The 21,212-nt window shown below is 39.5% G+C and overlaps 1 protein-coding gene across 2 annotated transcripts in view; it reads right to left on the bottom strand.

Moving 5' to 3' along the window:
• Window positions 1-609: 609 nt before the first annotated feature.
• PDGFD (platelet derived growth factor D) overlaps window positions 610-21,212 on the bottom strand; it is a 165,638-nt gene continuing 145,035 nt past the window's right edge. For both annotated transcript variants that reach the window (XM_049778573.1, XM_049778574.1), the window contains exons 4-7: window positions 19,226-19,288; window positions 15,237-15,435; window positions 5,641-5,855; window positions 610-1,141 (exon numbers count right to left, since the gene is read on the bottom strand). In XM_049778573.1, the coding sequence (XP_049634530.1) occupies window positions 1,013-1,141; window positions 5,641-5,855; window positions 15,237-15,435; window positions 19,226-19,288 (606 nt within the window). In that variant the 3' untranslated portion in view covers window positions 610-1,012. The remainder of the gene's footprint in view (window positions 1,142-5,640; window positions 5,856-15,236; window positions 15,436-19,225; window positions 19,289-21,212) is intronic.

Here is a 21,212-nt window from a genome sequence, read left to right as displayed (position 1 = left end):
ACAGGGTACCATTTCATTCTCCAGAGGACTTATTTTTGTGGAGAGCTTTTTGGGAAAAAATAATACCTGAAGTTTTTGCTACTGTTTCTAGCAGGACTCTAAGAATGTATCAGCAAGAATAATTGAAGAGAAGACATAGCCCCAATTTCTGAAGCACCTATATTATTATGGCATTCTTATGGATATATATGTATATATATACATATATATATTATTTTTTGGTTTTTGGGCCACACCCGACGGTGCTCAGAGGTTACTCCTGGCTGTCTGGTCAGAAATAGCTCCTGGCAGGCACCGGGGACCATATGGGACACCGGGATTCGAACCAACTACCTTTGGTCCTGGATTGGCTGCTTGCAAGGCAAACACTGCTGTGCTATCTCTCCAGCCCCTCTTATGGATATATTACCTACTTACATCAATCAATCAAGTATGTAGGTTATCTGGCTAGGCTTTTGTTTTTTCTCAGAAAGCCTAGTTTTTTACCTAAATAATTAAGACATACATAAGAAAATATCATTTGCATGGTTTTAATATTCATAGTGCTTTCTGTGAAAGAGCAAGATCCCCAAATTATGTTGTGATTTAAAATAAAAACAAAAGTTCATGTTTTGAATATTCTAAAGTTATGTTTAATATATTTAGTATGGCCCTTATGTAATGAAAAGATGATAAAGGTCAAGCACACCAAGGCTTTGATGCACCTGTATATATATACAGAATAAACCACTTCATCTATTTACACATTGACATGGGTATGTATATGGATATATCTAGGTACATACACATATCCTCAGATGCTATTATTAAATGCAATCCTATATTTTTGGCTAGACAAGTTGGTGATAGGCCTTGATACTTGCCACCATGCTAACAAAGCTATGTTGAAACTCAGCAACCACTGCGTTCATTGTTTGGCCAGATAATTCAGCTGCTGCTGAGGAAAGGGATTCTTATCACACCCTTCTCTCTCAATGTTCTGCTGTGCTTAGAATGAAAGAGGCACAGACTTTTATCGAGGTGGTCTTGAGCTGCAGATGCAATCACATCGCTCGTGGTGCTCCAACTGGATGTCAACAAGGCCCATGTACTTACTGGTTCGGCCTCGCCTCTTGAAATGGCCAGGCTCAAACTTTAAGACCTAGGAAAAGGAACAATTTTCATCAGAAAGGCCTGGGAGCTGAATTCCAGTTGATGTCACTTCCTCTCTTTATGATAGCTGATTCTTAATCCTTGGGGACTCCCGTGGCAGCTTTGAGTTCACTTTCAGAATGTACACAGTAAGTATTTTTAGGAACAAACATCAGGGATCTGCTGATCATAGTAATCCCTTCTGCTTTATTACCTGAAACCTCAGGGATCCTTTTCTAACTTTCCAAGAAGATGTTTTGTGCCAGGTAGTCCTCAAACAGGGCTCAAAGATTTTTCCAACCAAAACATGTTTTATAAAAACAATAGTAAGCATCTTATCATTGTACATGGGTCAATGAAGAAAGTATTAATAATAGCACTGATATGAATATGAAGATAATATATATCAGATGGTATATGTTTTGTTAATATAAATATAATCTGAAGGTCATAAACAAAAATTTATGTTCTTACATTTTGATAGTTCAAACAAATTATGCTCATTGTAAACATTTTTTGTAGATTCCTGGGTCTATTTCATCATTGCTTAAGTTAACATATCTTTATTTTTATTGTATTTTATTGTACTTTATTTTATTTTTTTGGTTTTTGGGTCGCACCTGGTGGTGATCAGGTGTTACTCCTGGCTCTGTGCTCAGAAATTGTCCCTGGCAGGCACAGGGTACCATATGGATGCCAGGATTTGAACCACTGTTTGTCCTGAATCGACTGTGTGCAAGGCAAATGTCCAACTGCTGTGCTATCTCTCCAGCCTCAATATCTTTATTTTTAGTAGTAAATTTAAAGAAATAAATTAATTAGCAGGTTTAAATAGAAGTTTAATCTTCTATATTATGTATGTCCAACATCAGTCAATACCAACTCAAGTATTAGAAAAATTTTAGATACACTGTGTAGTCAGTTAATAATTTTTTTTATATTTTTAGTTTCCAGTTACTCTCTCCTTTTGATTATATTATTTTTCAGATTTTAAGCCCTGTCCTGGCACCACCATACAGTTCTGTTATATCAAGGCAGTAGATTTTTCTAATATAGGGGATGGTCTAAATGCCATTGGCACTAGCAAATCATGCCATCTTTCCCCTCTGCAAGTATATTATACTGTATAAATTACAATTTCATGATATATTATGTATTTTTCTAGTAAATGGATTATAAATGCCTGGAAGGCAATGACAGTGAAAAGAAATATCACTCGCATTATTGGGCCTTTGCTAAATGACACACACTAGTATGACTTAGCAAATGTTATTTGGGCATTGCTGCAGTACTATCAGGTACTATTAAATACTTGCTCTAATTTTGTTCAGACATAAGGATATACCCAGTTGCTTGCTCCAGGTTCCAGAGTTAGCAAGTGGTGGGACTATAATTTGTCCCAGGACGTCATCAAAGACATCAAAACTGTAGTTTGGTCCCAGAGAGATAGATGTGTATGAATTAAGATTTACTGCAGTGTATACAGCCAATTCCAGTTTGATCCCTAGATTTCCATATGCTCTCTTAGCACTTCCTGGAGTGAGCCTTGAGCGCCGACCAGGAGTGACCCTAGATAAACAAAAACAACTTTGATTCATTCAACTCAACAGAATGTGTATGAATGCTAGATCTTCAGCATCACCCCGAGGGGAAACATGGCAGTAATGACATTGACACAGAAATTCAAGAATAAACATTCAGGTTCTGTCTTGTTCTCTTTCCTCTAGACATCAATGCTATCCACCACCAATAAGTCCAGGGACCAGAGTAAAACAAGTCAGGGAATTAAAATGAGGCCCTAATAAAGTGATTCATGCTTTAGATTCCTGTCAATCCCCTCATATAATTTTGAAAAATATAACAGAGGTATTGAGTGAAAGCTTTCACTGACATGTCCCTATTCTTAGTTCCATGTTCTTCCATTGTTGGACTCAGAGGAATTAGATGTTGCATCTCCTTGAAAGAAACCTGAGTAAGACATGCCAAAGTGGAAGAATGTGGTATTTTGGAGGTGTGAACTAGCTCTGTAGAGAGGAAAGTCTCTCCCTGCCTTACATGGTCTAATTACTGCCAGATGGATGCCAAAAATCTGCAATTACTTCTCCAATATGAGCTAGTCACTATTGTCCAAGGTTATCTACATGCAAAAAACCAAAAACCTTGGGGGTTTGCAGATGCAGGGCAGGGATATGATTCAGAAGATGCTGAGCATATTATAAATATTCTCTCTTGAAAGAAGACTGTTCTTAAAGCCTAATAAGTTGCCAGGGCTGCATCTAGAATTGCTTTCTCATTTGATGGCAAACAAACTTGTGTGCTTTGGATGAGAGCAGAGCCTGGAGGTTTATTTTTTTTTTCTTCTTCCTAACTGGTCTCCTGATTGTGGAGGGATTTTCCCTGTGTTTTATATTAAGCAACATGAGCACAGTATATATGTATTTTGCTGATAAGAAGAGAGAAATGAATTGGCAGACACTTTTGCAGACAAGACAGGAAAGTAGTGTGTGAGCAAAGTGGAAATTGGACTGCCTTGCTCGCTGATCACAGCCCTGATGTTCAAAGCTTTCAGACCATGTAATAGTCTTGGGTTCAGGTACACAAGCTCTGAAAGGAGGAAGAAAGCAAAGCTTATTTGAGGAAGCGTGAAAAGTTAAAAGAAAAATGAAAAGCCTTTATATGAGAAAGCAAACTGGCTGGTTATGGGTTATCTGGATACCATTAAAGGAAGGAAGCGGTGAATTAATTATATCCCCTGAAGGACACTTGCTAATAGGTGCCATCACAAAATGCTTTCTATTTTCCAACTCATAGCTCACAGAGACAAACCCAAGAGTTGAAATAAAAATTTACAGAGGAGCAGCCAGCCATGGCTGATCACTTGTGAGTGAAAATGGAAATCTTGACTTGTCTCCGCTGCCTGGCAAACCAACAAGAAGCCAGCCAAGTTGACTTGCTGACTTGAGATACTGGCTGGGCCCACAGTGGCTTCACACTGAAGATGCTCTGTTTGCAAAGACATTTAACTACAGTTCCTTGCCGTGTTGCCAATAAACCATGGATGAATCATTGCAGAAAGCCATGACACTAGTAAAACAGTACCAGGCTGAAAAGCGATCTGCTGAGTTGGGTTCTTGTTTATTGGGAATATAAAAAAGGCTGTTATGGCTTTGTAACAGTTCCAGAATTAATGGCTGACACAGGAACACAAGTAAATATTTCAGCACAATATAGTGCATATACCTGAATCATTAAGAGTTTATTTAAGGTTCTACCCAATTTCTAAGTCAGGTAGTGTTCAGGACACACATGATTTCTTAAGAGGAATAAAAATGTTTCATATCTCTCTGTTTTCACTTTGACACCTTTGATGTTCATGGATCTAGGAAAATGATGCATAGAATTAAGACTCAGAAGAGACAGTGGTCATTTTTTCTGAGACCTTCATAACTGAGAAGGGTAAGCATTTGATTTTCTACCTGGAGCTCTGGTCCATTGGTAGAGAGTGGCCAGGGCAGAGACAGAGCCCTGAAATGGAGGTACTGAGACCAAGTGAGAAGACAGGTCCTCATAGAACCAAGAGCTGAGGCACTCTGAACAGGTTGAATCAAGGGCCCAAATATCAGGGATCATCTGGGGCACCTGGGATTGAAGCCAGGTCAGCTGCATCCAAGACAAGTAGTCTACCTGCTGTACTGTCTCTGCAGTATCTAAAACAGCTTTTCTAGATAAAATATTTTCATGTTTTATGAGTTTTTATCATCAGTGCATATTTTTGTCAATTCATATTTTCTATCTTTTAATATTTTTTTTTGTGGTTTTTGGGTCACACCCGGCAGTGCTCAGGAATTATTCCTGGCTCCAGGCTCAGAAATTGTTCCTGGCAGGCACAGGGGACCATATGGGATGCCGGGATTCAAACCGATGACCTCCTGCATGAAAGGCAAACGCCTTACCTCCATGCTATCTCTCCGGCCCTCTTTTAATATTTTTTAATGAATCAAAGTTTGGCCCTCAATAAAAAGTGATTTGTTCTTTTTATTTAAATAATACTTATTTTTGAGGGGCAGGGTCTTTCTTGGTGGTGCATCTTGATGGTTCTGTATTTAGATGCAGCATGTGGGGCCAACCCAACCTTGGGGAGAACAGGATGGGGGATCATATGCTACCAGAGATTGAACTCAGGGCCTCCAACATACAAAGCATAATCTCAACATTTCTGGAAGGCATCTTCAATTCTGCAGCCATGGGCTGTAAATGGACACTATCTATTGTTTCAAAGAGTTCACATCCACCCTGAAGTCACTACATTGGACATTTCACTGAATAACCTAACATGACTGTTGTCTGTTTTATAGAAGGACCAGAAAAATAAAATTCTTCTTCCTGAAGGATATACCTCTGCACAGGGCCCTTGCAAGCATTAGCCTAAATTAGATACCAGCTACCTGGCAAGTGTCCTACGCCCATGCACTGGGCCCAGTGCTTCCACCCTTTGGTTGAGTCACATACCTCATGGTACTTCTTCACGGTTTTCCCTGAAGAACAGGTGCAGGACTTCCATCCAGGTGTGCCACACCCACAATTGCCCCCGCAGCGTTGTACCAATAGGCACCGAGGGAAGAACACAGCATTGCTCAGCCTTAGTTCCTCTCTCAGGCTGACTGAAAAGTTTCGGGGGGTACAGCTATAACGCTTCACATCGTCGTTGAGTCGGTCCAGGTCCACTGTAGGAAACACAGCCCATCAGCAATGGCCATGACATATCTGCCTCTGGGATGTCAAATTACTCCCCAAACACCATGATGGAAAATCTAATTTTTCTCCCTCTCCTACCTGCCCTTTAAAACCAGATCACAGCCAAAATCCAAATAAAAAATATGCCCTGTCTCCCCAGGCCCCTAAACCATAGCTCTCTCTCTATATCTTGGAACAAATATCCCTCTCCTGTGGATCAGAAAAGGGATATTAGCATTGTATTCTTTATTGATAAAAAAAAATTATTCTGCAGATTCTATTATTCTGAGGATAATTCAATAAATATTCTGAGGAAAGAAAATGAAACATTCAACAATTTAAAATAATTGCCTTTATCTTAACATACACACCCACAGTAAATTGCTTCTTGCTTCTAAATAAACCTTGACTGGAAGCTATTACCTAAATATAATTTGAATTCTACTGGGTAAACATTAGGCACGATCACTGGAATACATTCACTTGACCAGAAAAAATTTCAAGCAGTTGAGAGGCAAAGAAAGGGTTTCTTTCTCAAGGTCATCCAGAAGGTCAAAGGAAAAGGCAATGTGGGAAGTCATGTGAGGTCTTTGTGACCTCACTACTACCCCTTCTTGGCCAAGCCTCTTTCCATGGATTCTCCCAGTTGACTTCAGCTGCCCAGAAGGACAGAACTAATCATCACCTTTCTTAGCTGCATTCCTAGGACTGGATGCAGAGGGTCTCAGTTCATACTGCGTATGGTGCTTCATTTTATCTTTTGGAGGAGGCACTTGTAGCATGCTTAGGGAATATACTCAGAGGCGTTCAGGGGACTATGAGGTGTTAAGGTCAAACCTAGAGCTCCAATGTGTACACCAGCTCTTTAAGTCACCTTCCCAGAACCTTCATCATGATTCAGTTTTTTTTTCCTTCCTTATATCTCTGTCAAGTCAAACAGCCAAGGAAGGGGTCAGGAAACTAGCTTAAAGGGGTGCATGACTTGCCTGCAAGCATAAGACCCTGAGCCAATCCTTTGTACTTCTTGGCCTCTCAGGTACTACCTGCACAGTCCTGGAGTTATCCCAGCACTGCTAGGGGTGGTCTCCAAATACACAGACAGAAAGTCCAATGGTCTAGTTTCAAACAGAGGTGAGATGAATGATACTCTTTTTTTTTTTTTAATTTTTATTATGGTCAAAGTGAATTACAAATCTTTCACAGTGATATTTAAGGCACCTAGTGACAATGAATGAAGAACATTCCCACCACCAGTGTTGTCCTCCCTCCATCCCTGTGTCCAGTATGCATCCCAAATCTCCCTCCTTTACTAATGCTAGTGAAACTTCCCTACTTGTACAGCTTGTTGTAGATTGGCAATTACTCTCTTAAAAGATTGTCAAGGCGTATGGGCACTGGGACTTGTAGAAACTAAGGCATAACCTTAGAATTTGTTTATAGGTAAGTCCTAGTTCCCTGAATTAAATTTGGTGATGCAATCTTAATTACACTGAAATAGACTTTAATTCAAAATTCATGTAACCTTCCACCTCTGCTGCCTCCTGTCCAAGCCCCTGTCTGGTAAGCTCATGTGAGACTGTCTCTAGGGAAGCAGCAAGAGAGGGAAGTCCTTGGGCTCTGATCCAGCTCACTCACTGTGCAGTGCTCATTCCCAGCAGAGGAACCATTAGGCTGATGCATCTCAGCAACTCCGGTTTCTAGGAGTGTTTGAGAGCCAAGCTGGGTGAGAAGCTATAAAGGGGTACAGAAGCAGCCCAGGCTATTGGCATTGTTAGATTGTCCCCACAGAGAGCACATCAAACACAAGAAGGAAAGAGGGAGAAGCCATGTGACCCCATGAAGTCAGCTCAGAAACTGGCCTTATAGCCAGAGGACCCTTGAATAAGGAATGAAATGACATTGGCTTGATGTTCCCTTGGGGGCATCTTTTCTGGTGGGAGAAGATACTGAGAGTCAAGGGGAAGGACAGTTCCCTACTCTGTATGTGCTGAGCTCAGGACTCTGCTGGGGGCTGAAAAAGTGCCAAATAATTCCTGTGCATAATTTATTGCTTTTTTTTCTCCTTCCTTTGTAAAGACATGTCATAAGTTTAGCTATAATCAATCCAGATTTAAATTGAGTGAACTCTGTCTAGGGGAAAGGAACCATTTTATTGCTGCTAGAGCCCTGCAAATAAGTGCAAACCAAGCAGGAAGGATTACATAAAGGGATTAAGAAGTGCAGCCTCACCCATCAGTGGTGTCACCTTGAGACACATTCTCATGCTGGCCTGTGCACTGTGGGGGACCTGAGGATAGCATGGAGACAGGGGGAGTAAAGGTCCCTTCACAGAAAAGGACAGGGACAGATAAGAGGATGACAGTGTGGCCGAGATGCAGCTTCTCTGTAGGGAGGGTCAGTGAACTTGTGCTGTCTCACCCTTTCTTAGTTGATCTTTCTTGGAGTGACTTTCTTGGAGGTGGAAAAGCAAAACTGAAATCCTTTGCCCTCCCTAGGGAGCCCTGGCATGGTGTAGATGGGTAACTCAATGGTTGAGTCACACATACTAACACATATATTTACTCTCTCTCTTACTCTCTCTCTTTCTCTCTCACTTACACCCAATCTCACAACACTCTCACACATACACACTTTCTCACACACATTTTCTTCCACACTCACATATTCTCACACATTCTTACACACTTCCACTCTCACACACATTCTCAAACACATATACTCAAAATTATATTTTCTCACACATACATACTTTCATACACCTCCTATATGTTCATATACCCATTCACACTTTTTCACACACATTTTCACTCTCTTTCTCACACACAAACATACACATGCCACATCAGGCAGTCCAAGAGGAGTCTATATTAGGATGAGGCAGCCAATGCCAATTTTTTAAGTCCAGGCCATGTCCCAGAGAGACAACAACATGCTAAACTTCAAAGTGCCCCAAAATAACCTTTTACAAACAAACAAGGTCCTGGGCTGTGAGACCATGCCAGCCCTTAGAGCCCACTGCTTAAAAGCTCTTCTGACAATGTGTAAAATGCCACAGAGCCAGGTGACAGATTTTGTGCTGGGATATTGTTTCCAGTCAGCAGAGACCTGTTAGGCAGTGCCAAGATTGGAGAGCCAGAGAGGAGGCTGAGAGACAATCAGCACTGTGGGGAGGAGGATCTGGGGCTACCATCAGGGGTGGAAGTAGGTCAGGCCCCAAGAATCCAGGGGGAGGGGTTGTCTATCCTGCCCTGGATTCAGTCTCTATAATGGAACAATCTGGAGCTCAAGAATGTTCCAGATTCAATCCAAAGGCCCTTGAATCTTACCTCATCTCATCTTATCTCTGTCCCTTCACTCAGTGTCCTGCTATTCTTTTCCATTGGAATCTTACCTTTTTTCAGGATCTGTCTTCTATACCAGGTAAATTCTGGGGATCCAGTAACTCGAATATGATGGAAATCTGAGAAGGCTCCACTGTCCTTCAGAACATTAGTTCAAAGTGAGGGTGTGGAGAGCACCTTTTTCTGGGCAGCCTTTGCTTCCACAGAAGTTCTTGGGCTGGGAGATGGGCTCTGGGAGGGAAAGAGTGAGGGATTTGGATGGCTCAGGAGGTGCCTCAGAGACACAGCTATCTGGTTCTGACCCAGATTCAGGGCAGGAGAAAGCACAGTGGCTTCCCTTGGCCATCAAGGGTCCTCAGGTACTGTGAGAAGCTCCTCAGAGCTTCAAAATCATGAAATGGTCACAAAAGCTACCAGTAACCACCATTTATTTTCTTTATGAGCCTGAGAAATTGGAACTGTGAGGGAGGGGGGAGGTAAAAGGGGAGGAAGAGAGAGAAGGGGAGGACATGAAAGGGGAGGGGAGGATAGGGGAGGGAATGAAAGGGAAGGGGAGGTATAAGATGACACCTGGCTATGAACCCCAAACAAAGGTGCTCCCCCAACTTCCTTCTTCCTTAAACCTCTTCCCTTGATATGTAAAAGCTCATTGATAGGTACATCTGTCTCACTCTAGACCTTCCCCCTCCTGGTGAATGTATAATAAAGAAAAGTCAGTTTGGGCTTGGCACTCAGAGATACCCCCAGGTGCAGACTGGCTCCATGGCTCCCTCCTGACTGGCTTGGCTTATTTTTTCTTTGCTGCTATATTGCTACTTTAGATATGTCTGCCTAAGAGGTTAGAAACATGGCATGTGGGGTGGCCTTACAAACCCATGGTTTTTTTGTTTTATATGAAGGGGAGAGGAGGGGAGAGAAGAAAGGAGAGAGAGGAGAGGAGAGATGAGAGGTGAGGAGAGAGGAGAGGTGAAAGAAAAGAGGAGAGAGGAGAGAAGAAGGGAGAGGAAAGGGAAGGGGAGAGGAAAGAGCAGAGTAGAGCTCAATGGGTTGAGCACTTGCTTTGCATGCAGGAAGCCTGGCACTAGAAGTCTCTGATGAGCTTTCTCATAAGGGTTGTTTTCCCCGAAACCCACTGAGTCAGAGGATGCAAGGAGAGTCCGACACTTCACAGAAGACATAGGCATAGGAAGCAGGAGGCAAGGTGACAAACCCCTCCATCATTAACCAGAGTCGCTGCTGTACGAAACACACATCCCGCCACCCAGATAGAAACACTGAATTTCCACAGAAACACACACTCCCATCAACTCGCATGTGAATTAACTACCTAGATTGGGAAAAAAAAAATTGGATGTGGCCACCAGACCAGGACAGCCACTAAGGAGCCTCCTGCTACCAGGACAATAACCACAAGGGTCCTAGTCCCTTCACTGAGATATTTTCTTCCTAACATTTTATGTTTGTGTCATCACAGACATACAATGAATACCAATAAGATATTTATAAACAGTGGCTGACAAACTGGCAGGTACTCTGGATATTTACAAGTGATATGATAAGAGAATAGGCAATGCTGAGAGTCTTAAAATACTTTACAAAGATGAAGATCTAACAAGCAAAATGATACCAGAAAGTGAGTTTAGTGTCTGGCAATGATTTTGTGTACTTATGACCTTTCCAGATTATTGGGGACTCGCAGAGGCTAGAGAAGAGATTGCGATCACAGAAACACCTTGGTTCTGTGAAAGTTTGTACTCAATAACAGTGACATGGTTAACAAAGTATTTTGTACCCACAAAGTATTATGTGATTGTAAATCTGAATCCAATGAGGAGCTTATTTTTAAAAATGCACAAATCAGTGTCTCTATAGGTGATTTCTCCAGAGATATTATTCTTAAGCTTTGAATGAATAACTTTATCTGAATTTGTGTGACTTCAAAGTCTAAACTCTCCTTACCATAACATTATTCCTTTATCCTTTTTTTTTGCTTGATTTCTATACATTTTACAGTAAACAATTTTATAAAAGTACTTTTACCTGGTGTGTATTATGCGGTTCAGACAACTGAAGGAAGTGAACCTTTTTCATTCAAGGTGAAAAATTTGAATAATATTTATTTTGATTTGCTCTCCCTAGTGTCTGTTTGTCTTCTTTGCAAAGAGGTAGTTGTTTACAGAATAGGGAATTAAGACGTAAGACAAACTAATTTGTTTTATCTTTAGTGCCCTTTGAAGCTTTTAAAAATTCTGATCCAGAGACCTAATAAGCAGACAGAAAACATTGCCAGAATTCAAGTGCATTGACTTCAGCGTGGGTCTAAAATTGTTTATGTCTCACTATGCTTTGAAGCTATTTCCTATATTCTATATTATGTTTAAAGAGCAAAACTTGTGCATTCCTGGTTAACATGCATGGGCAGGACAAAAAATAACAATAAATAATTGGAAAAATAAAAGGTGTTATGACCAATGGGAATTCAGAACCAAATCAAACAGTTATAGACAAGAGCCTTTTTTCATTTACTCCAGGTTATTTTTGAAATGCCAGTTACTTTCTTATACAACTTACCAATTTTCAATTTACTGAATTGTAAAGGTATAAATCTAAAGACATTTGGATCAAGTGTTTAGATCTTAGAGAAAAAATAATGTCATGCTAAGAAATGATGGAAATGTTAATAGAGCCTCATAGGATTTAGGTTCCAGAAAGATAATACACAGAGCATGGGAAGCTTATATTTTAAAAATTATGCCATTTCAAAACCAATTTAATAACAATACATTTCCTACTCTACATAAAAATAATTTTTTACAGTGAAGTAGCTGTCAGTTTTGGCATTTGCATCAAAAATAGTAGCTCTATAGGGAAGAATGATTTTTATTAAGCATAATCGTAGTTCAAAGCTATTATTCTGGACTATCCCAACAATGCTCCTATTTTAACCACACCACTTAATCTATGAAAGCAGGCTTCCTCTGGCTATTATGTGTTGGATTTCCCTATTATTTGCTGTAGAGCTGATTACAATTTTTGTGGAAAGTTAAACTCTTCTACAATAAGTAAAAGAAAAGGGCTCACTGATGTTGTCAGTATCTATAAATGTTCTCTCAATAAATGCCCAGTCTAGCAAAGTTTAAGGTCAATCATTTCTTAATTTAGAATGACTGGATTTCATGCTATGCCCTTGAAGAAATAGATTCTGTTAGCGAGACATATTTCAAAAGCATCATGGCTGAGTTTCAGTTCAGATAGGCAAGGCAATGCCAAGTCTAAAGGCAATTACACAGTCTACAGAACAATCCACCTATTTTTTAAAACCAGATTACATGCAAAAATTTTATACCATTACTTTGCTCTTAGAAGAGGTCAATGCAATATGAAACAAAAATAACTAAAAAAGAACGGGGCTACTTGGTAGTGGAAAGAACAAAGTTGACATAATTGACAAAGATTGGGCATTCTACTAGTTATCTGCAGATTTCAATGATCCCAGCTGCACTCTTTTCCATTTCTCTTTAGAAAACAGAAAGTTCAATAAAGTAACTAGTCATGTGATCTTTAGTGAGATGCCACCACAGAAGAGTCTGAGCTTCTCTTTGACTTGAAGATTTAAATGCATAGATGTGAGAGGCTGAAGTTCTGGTTTCCGAAATTGGCAGTGTTATCTGTCTTCTTTCTCTCCCTCTTCTCCCCAAACTTTTACTGACTTTTTGCTTCTATTTCAGCTCTCCTTGAAAAGCTTTCTGGAAACTCATTGTTATCAGAATTCCCTTCCAATAAATAGGAATAAAATGATAACATTAAATTTCCCACATTCAGAAGTTCTTTACCCCATATGTTTGTGTATATTCACAGTCATCTTAACAGGATTTCCTCAGGGTTGTGAGAAACCACCTGTGAGGTGTCTGGCCACTCAGAAAGATGGATAATGACTGCTCAATACTATTTATTCATAAAGGCATGTTTCGAAACAACTCCAGTAAGCTATCACTATCCTGATAGTAACACACTTTCAAGCGATTCCATAACGTTTAGATTTAGATGGCCTGAGGGACTTCCAGCTTCTATATTGATTAATCCCTTTTTGATCTTAATTCCATTTATTTTTTTTTTCATATGTGAGGAAGAAAACTATAGTTTTGTGTTTTGGGGGGTCTAACAGCTGAAATATTAAAGTTGACTTCCCCCACCTCTGTGATACACAAAGGTGGTAGAACATCAGTGGACAGATAAACAATGAAACCAGGAATTTATTCAAGAGAGGAGACATGTGGGAAGCCAGACAGATATGCCCTACGCCCACTTTAAACAAGAAATTGAGAAAGAAAAACTAAGCCAGTAGGAGAGAAATATGTTTACTTTGTCAGAAATAAGTAGAATGTCCTTTAGATGACCCCTCCAAGGTTATTTCAGCCATCAAGTTGTATTTATTTATTCATTCATTCATTCATTCATTCATTTATTTATTTATTTATTTATTTATTTATTTATTTATTTATTTATTTATTTGGTTTTTGGGTCACACCCAGCAGTTACTCCTGGCTCTATGCTCAGAAATCCCTCCTGGCAGGTTCGGGGGACCATATGGGATGCCGGGATTCGAACCACCGTCCTTCTGCATGCAAGGAAAACACCTTACCTCCATGCTATCTCTCCGGCCCTCAAGTTGTATTCTTAATAAGCAACACCCATAAGGCTAGAAAATGGATTTCTGGAATATTCTAAACAGAGAGTGCTGGATAATCCTTACTTCTAATTCCACAAACATGAACTGAGGGTCTAGCACTGGTCAGACTGCATCATACACCATAGATAGAATAAAACCAAAAACAGCTTTTAACCAGCTTTCAGGAGTGAACAATCCCAAAGAACACATATTCTCTCTTTCACACAAAAGGCTGTTGAGGGGCCATATGTAATAATGACCAAGGAACTGGGATTGGTCAGTACTGAAGGCAAGTTTTTTACTCCTGTACTATCTCTCTAGCCCAAAGAAAATCTTATCAAATACATTTAGGGCACTGCAGATAATTATTATAGTTTTATCCTCACCAAATAATTAAAAAAATAAGTTCTAGGTATTTCACTATAAAGTCCAACACTTAAATTAAAAGTCTTAAAAATTTTTGGTTTTGTTTCTGGGTTCCACCTGGGTGGTGCTCAGGGAACATTACTGACTCTGCATTCAAAGATCATGCCTGATGGGCTTGAAAGACCCAATGGGATGCTGGAGATCAGGCCTAGGCAGTCCCTCAAACATCTCTAGTTGATCCCAGATATTCTTTGCTTTTCACTGGGAAGTTCACAAGCACCCAGGGTGCCAAGCACATAGTGGGTCCTCATTAAAAATTTGCAAAATAAGGTGAGAGTGAGAGATAATACAGTGACTCAGGCACTTATCTTGCATGTAGTTAACCCTGGCTCTATCTCCAGTACCTCATATGGCCCCCTGAGCCCAGCCAGGAGTGATCCCTGAGCACAGAGCTAGGAGTAAATGCTGAGCACATCTGGGTGTGACTCCAACTAAATCTATAAAATAGATACCGAGTGTGTAAAGTTAAAATTTTTCAGAGCCCTTGACCATTATTTGACCAGAGACCTATTAATGGAGTCAGCACTAGGTCACTCCAACATCCAGAATGGTCTGGTGGCCCTCTGACTAGGACGGACAAACCATTGGTGGTGAGACCCCAAATCCTTATTTTCTCTCCTGCTGTTGGGTTGCAGGCTCTGGAACACTGTTTATTCCCGCCAATTTTGGTGGCCTGCATGGTTTACTTTGGGGTTAACAAGGCTTTCCTTGTCCCAAATCCAGAAGCTGGCCTTCTTGCTTTTGTAGTTTTTCCTAGTTACAAACTGGGATAGATCATTAATGAATTGATTCTTTCTACAAATATTACAGTTTTGGCAACACAAAGAACTTTGTGAAAAATGTAAGTTACTAAGAGCAATCCTCAGATATCAGTTCATGAAGCATTGCATTGATGATCCTAAATTAGTATTTCTCTCTGGTCATTTGCTTTTTACCTTTTGACATCCTGTCATGATATGATCGCCCTCGATAATGAGGGGTGTCCAAGAACAGATTTTCAAGGTCGTCCTGCCATGATTCTGGGTTGAGGTACTTGAGTAGTTCTTCCACTGTATCAAACTGTGAGACTGTTTTGTCCAGCATGTCCGCCATGAGTGTGGGATCCGTGACTGCTGGAGAGTGATAGGATAACCCCTAAAATGACATACAGCTCAGTGATCTTACAAAAAATCTGCATCCATAAAATACAACAGTTCTACAACTCTAGGCAAGGAACATTCATAAGCTTCTGATTATAGGCTATCATCTGCATCCATATCATGATAAACTATTCTGCCATGATATGGCCATTTTTTATACACAAGAGCAATTATTAGTTAATGGCAGCCATTCTCCTTTTGTGAATCAAAACCAGGCAGACCATAAATCTGCCAGCTCCTCTAAATTGTAATCTTCAAAACTATGTTGGGGAGAATGAATATTAAACTGACTTCATACAGTTTCTGGCTTGAAGGTCCCCAATACCCAAATCCACATCAATAAGTAATGGCAAAATTTAAAGTCTAAAGCCTCCCATGTAAGTTTTGAATGACCCATCCTATTCTACTATGGTTGGCTCCCATGTCCTGCTTTGTGAGGCCTCCTAATGGAGTGGAAGATAAATCAGCAGGGCTTAAATCCACTCGAGAGACATATTGATAAGGCTTGGCATGCCAACTAGCTTATTCACTGTCAACAAGACTAATTAGCCCTGATATGGGCTCACTTGATGAAAAGAATTGAGGATTCACCTGGGCACCATTTTGTTAAAGTGCTGAAGCTCTCTAGTGATCTCAATTGCTGTCAACAAGGCCCATGAATACTATTTAAAGAGGCAACACCATAGCATGTCTGGAATGGATTATGTATTTCTGTCATGGTGTGTATCCCCACATAAGTTTCCAAGCACTTACTTCACTAACCCTTGTACAATCTAGAGGTAAATGAGCCATGATTTGAACAGCTCTGTAAAAATTCATGACCCATTAACAAGAAAATAGAGAGCACACAGTCTCAAATGATTTCTAAATGTCTCAAAAGAAACTGCCAAACAAATAAGATTCTCCCAAGGGCAAATATTTCCCATCACTATGGGAAACTAGAAATTAATGAAAACTTGGGCTCCTGAAACTTAACTGCAATATCTGTTTTGAATAGTAATTTGTGCTCTCAAGTCCCAGAGAGTAAAGCCCTTTATTTATCATCTCATTCTTAGGTCATGTTTTTTTCTGCTTAACTAACTCAGTTGCTAAAGTCCCTAAGGGATTCGCTGATTGCCTGCTATAGATAAAATAAAGAAAAGAAAAGAAAGAATAAAAGAAAGGAAAGAAAGAAAGAGAAAATAAAAAAGAAAAGGAAGGAAAGAAGGAAAGAGAGAAAAAAGAAGGAAATAAAAAAGGAAAGAAAGAAAAAGAAGAAAGGAAGAAAGAAATAAGAAAGAAAGAAAGAAAGAAAGAAAGAAAGAAAGAAAGAAAGAAAGAAAGAAAGAAAGAAAGAAAGAAAGAAGAAAGGTGAAATGGTTTTCTGCACTAGCACCACACTGGGGGGACCCTGATACCACCCTGGCACCAACTTGCTCCAGGCTGTGCTCATGATATCCTGATGACTAGGAAGCAGCAACAACTGTAGGTTTCCTTGCCTTGCCACCTAACGGTGAGATGAATTCAGAAGACACTCTATGTATGGCACCCAAGCTTCGACATAAGATCTGTGCAAAAATCAAGATCTTTACGGAACCATGATTGTAACAACTGCGGCTGAGTAGAACTTTTACTGAGACCATAAAGAAAGAACTCAGGGTTGGACAATTAGTATGTCCCAAGCCTGTAGTTGTTCTTATGACAGTATGCTTCATGGGTAGAGACACACTGTGGTTTTCTTAGGCCCAGGGTATTTCCTTTCTAATTTCTCTGTTTGCTGTGCCTATCCCCCCACCAAAAAAAAGTAATATAAAAATGCCTGCCATCACCCTTTTTAAAATTCTATTTGTATCTTCTTGTAGGGGCTCCTGCCTTTTTTATAGAACCTTGGGACAAAAATTATTTCGTTTTATATCATATTTCTGCAACTTTCTACAAATTGAGAAAGTAAAAATAGAGGATGGGGCCAAGAGGCCAAGTGGTCTCAGATGCATTGGTGGAGAAAAAATATGTCAGAACTAAATACCCAAGCCAAAGTCAATGACAACATAATCAAGAGACCCAAACTATAACAATCCAAACTTAAAATGTACCTGTTACACTGGCAGGCTAGTGTAGTTTTGTTTATTTGTTTTTGATAAGCACAGCAAATGATGGGGGAAATTAGAAAGAAAATAATACCCTTGGCCTAAAAAACAGGGTGTCTCTACATGCGAAGCATACTGTCATAAGACCGACTACAGGCTCTAGTCTGAGTGAAAGATTTTTAAACCTCTAAGAGAGGGACTAAAATTTGGGTCTCCTGCTTTAACTGTTGTGAATTTGATCTCATTTAGCGTGTTATATGCATATGAAAATCAACTGTACAAGGAATACTGAAAAATGATAATTTTTAAAACAGTGCTCTAACTGTAAGCTACTTTTAACAAAACAAAGTATGGTTTTTATAGAAATTAATGTTTGGTTCAAAGGTTCTATGGTTTTTGCACATTCCAGAAAGTTTTTGAGAAACATGAATGCTGAGCAGAAAAAGCTATATTTCCCCAATTTTTCTAGAGGACTAAGAAGAAGTTGGCCTTGAAGTTCAAACCAAAAGCATTTCAAGTATACAAGGTCCCATAGTCAAATTTCTGCACATTTTCCAAATGATCAGGCCAATCTGGCTCCTTCCGAGAGATGAATCATCTCTTATGCATTCATTGGGCCTTTAAACAAGTTCTTTACCAGGGATTAGGAAAGATGGGTCTATGAAACTCACTAGCTCAAAAACATAATAGAAGCGACAAAATTTCTTGATAAACAGTACAGTAGAGCCAGGTTGTGAAAGATTACTTTTAACTGTGGGCCTTCTATTTTCAATGGCATGCTAGGGGTACTAGCATCTGAGCTCATCAGAGGAAGTGTAATGGACCATCCAATCATAATACTCTCATTGACACTCTTAGAGACCTTGACCCAATGTTGTTCTAATCCAGCAACCACATTGGTCACAGAATCCAGAGCTGAGGAAATCCTGACATAAGAAGGAATTACAGATATATTCCTGAGAGCAAAAGATCATTTTAATGGGAACAATATCAACTCTGACCCAGTGCCATTGACCTTCTTTACAACCATAAACACACTTTTTCAATTCTCTTGACCTCTTACTAACATCTGCCTTTATTATCTTCCATGTTATTGCCACATAATGTGCTACACATAGAATTGACGAAAACAAGGTCTGCTCTTTCTGAGCAAGGCAGACAAGTAGACAGAGTACCGAGAAATGACTAAATTTGGAGAGAAAACTGAGAACCGGAAGTAGTTAGCAGTTTCAGGGTAGACTGCTATTTTATTTCTTAGTCCAACAGAAGACGCCTGGTTTGTTCTTGTTACTTTACTGGAAATGGTGAGAATTTTTAAGTCTGAAAAGAACCTTGAAAATGTAGAGGCTCACAACTTGAATAAAAATAAAAACAAAAGAGGAAAACTATTTAAAAATTCTCCACGTGAACCATACTCCCCAGATTAGTATGCTCTGTTGAATGTGTCCTTGACATGGAATTCTGTGCTTGGGAACTGATAAGCACATAAGTCCTTGTCTCTCCTGTGTCCCAACATTTCCTGAAAATCTTTCCCAAAGAGAAGCATAAAATAACCTGATGTGGTTTTCTGTGACCGCAGTAAAATGGGTGCACATGGCAAGTCTGAGATCTGGCTTCTGGCTAAACCATGGGTCCTTAATGCAGCTGAAATGGTTCTGTGGTTGATCTTGGCTATTGCAACAGATTTTTCCATTTGCAACAGAAAAATAAATTACTTACTGAGATGGAACTTGTGACTGACTCCCAGTTGGTCTCTGAGGCAGCCACGGGTTGGAAATCTTCCTAGAGGACAAAGAAACATCCACAGAAGTTCATAAAACATCTTTTGGGTTCATTAAGTGCCAACTGTCAACATCTCAATCATCAGACGCTTCCAAGTAAATGCCAACAGGAATAGGGACATCATTTCTGCAGAACAGTCTATTGTTTGTCTCAAACTCCACTCAAGAACTTTGCACGTCCAAGTCACTGACCTCAGCATTCATGGATTTACTGGCTCTGGTAAAATGGAGAATGTGTGGGCAGAAGTTCAAGGTTTAACCTGGATGTCTATTGTTTTAAGACATCAAGCAATCTATTGAGAAGATTACTTCTCAATCCCTGTCCTCAACTGCTAAATGCTGCTACACATGCCTACATTATGGGGTTGTTTTAAGGCTCCTGACATTCCTGATGCCATTATAGTTGGTAATAAAGTGGTTTCAAAGAACAACACTAAACCTTATCTATACGGTCTTTTCTTGTTTGGTCCCACATCACATTTTATCCTGTCTCTTCAGTTAGTCCACACTCTCAGAGGCCTTTCAAAGCGAAATAAACTGACAAAGGGCAATTTCTGAGTCTATAAAGAAATGCCTGGAATAAAGCATGGCAGTTGAAGAAAATGATGATAGGAGTGACAAAATACGACCACTGCAGGAGCACAAAGGACTCATCTGAGGAAGTTAGTTCAGCTTAGAAGAATTTGTGATAGCAAAAGAGCTCAGAGAAAGTTACTTCTCTTCAAAGCCAAACTTCTCTTGGGATTTAAATTGCTTTCACGTTCATTACTCCAGCACTAAAAGTTTAAAAAGTACACAGAAAAACAACTTGAGTTTTCCTTTTTTTTTTTCACATGTAACACTTTTTTTTAAATTTAATTTTCAACTCTGCTAAAATAAATACCCTTGTTTAATTTTGTTTAATTTAGTATTTTATGATGATGTGAAAAATTCAGCCACTCTCATTTGGCAGATGTATTTTGCCATGTAACACTATGAATAAGAGCTAAGAATTGGAAAAAAAAAAAAAAAAAAAAAAAAAAAAAAAAGAATTGGGACTAAGTTTCATTAACATTCGGAGGAATTGGAGGTTCATTTGTTAATTGCTTGTGATGAGATGGGTTTATATATAAATGTCTGTGTTGAAGAAAATCTCAGTTGTTTACCAAAAAAGATCCAAGTTACATGTGGTGTACAAGAAAGGAATTTTTATTACAAATTGGCTAGGTATCCTAATTTTAATCTGGCCCTCAGAGAAGACAGCAAAACAAAACATTCTGTGCACTAGAGACATCTGAGACAGGAAAGGACGGTGGATTCCCTCAACAGAGGATGTGTGCGAACAAAAATACTCAAGCAGTTAGGAATCTTCTAGATTCAGATAGCAATAGAACACAGACATTCGAGCCAATAGTTTCTTCTTATTGTAAAGCGTTTATTGGCATCAGGCTATAAACATGGGAATGGCTCTGGAATTTTCATTTTCACTTATGTATTCAGAATCTGTCAGTTGCCCTCGATGTGCTGCTTCAGGTAGAATCACAAAAAATAAGAAACTACTTCTGCCTCAGGGAATTCAAAATGTCACCAAGTAAATAAAGCTGTATCCTAAGCTCTCAGGGGGTGCTTGAGATCTGCCATACCAGGAAACTATGTGAGACCATAGAGAATGCTTCCTGAGAGGAAGTGAGTTTAGAAATCAAATGTACTTAACTTATAATGCAACATTACTTAAATAAAATTTTCACAAGGGTAAATACGTGCATAAAGGCTGATGGGAAAAATAATGCTAACGAACTTTTTGGTAGTTTGGAGTATCTAGGAGATAAATAATTACCATAGCTTTCTTTCCAAACAAATGATTTTTCAAGATGAATCTTTTTGATAAGAATTTAGAGGATTACTTGCATACAAGGTGAGTTAAGGCATTGAAGAATGCTCTGACC

The sequence above is a fragment of the Suncus etruscus genome, chromosome 8 (assembly GCF_024139225.1).
Source record: "Suncus etruscus isolate mSunEtr1 chromosome 8, mSunEtr1.pri.cur, whole genome shotgun sequence".
Classification (NCBI taxonomy): Eukaryota; Metazoa; Chordata; class Mammalia; order Eulipotyphla; family Soricidae; genus Suncus; species Suncus etruscus.
This window is presented reverse-complemented; position numbering and strand designations above follow the sequence as displayed.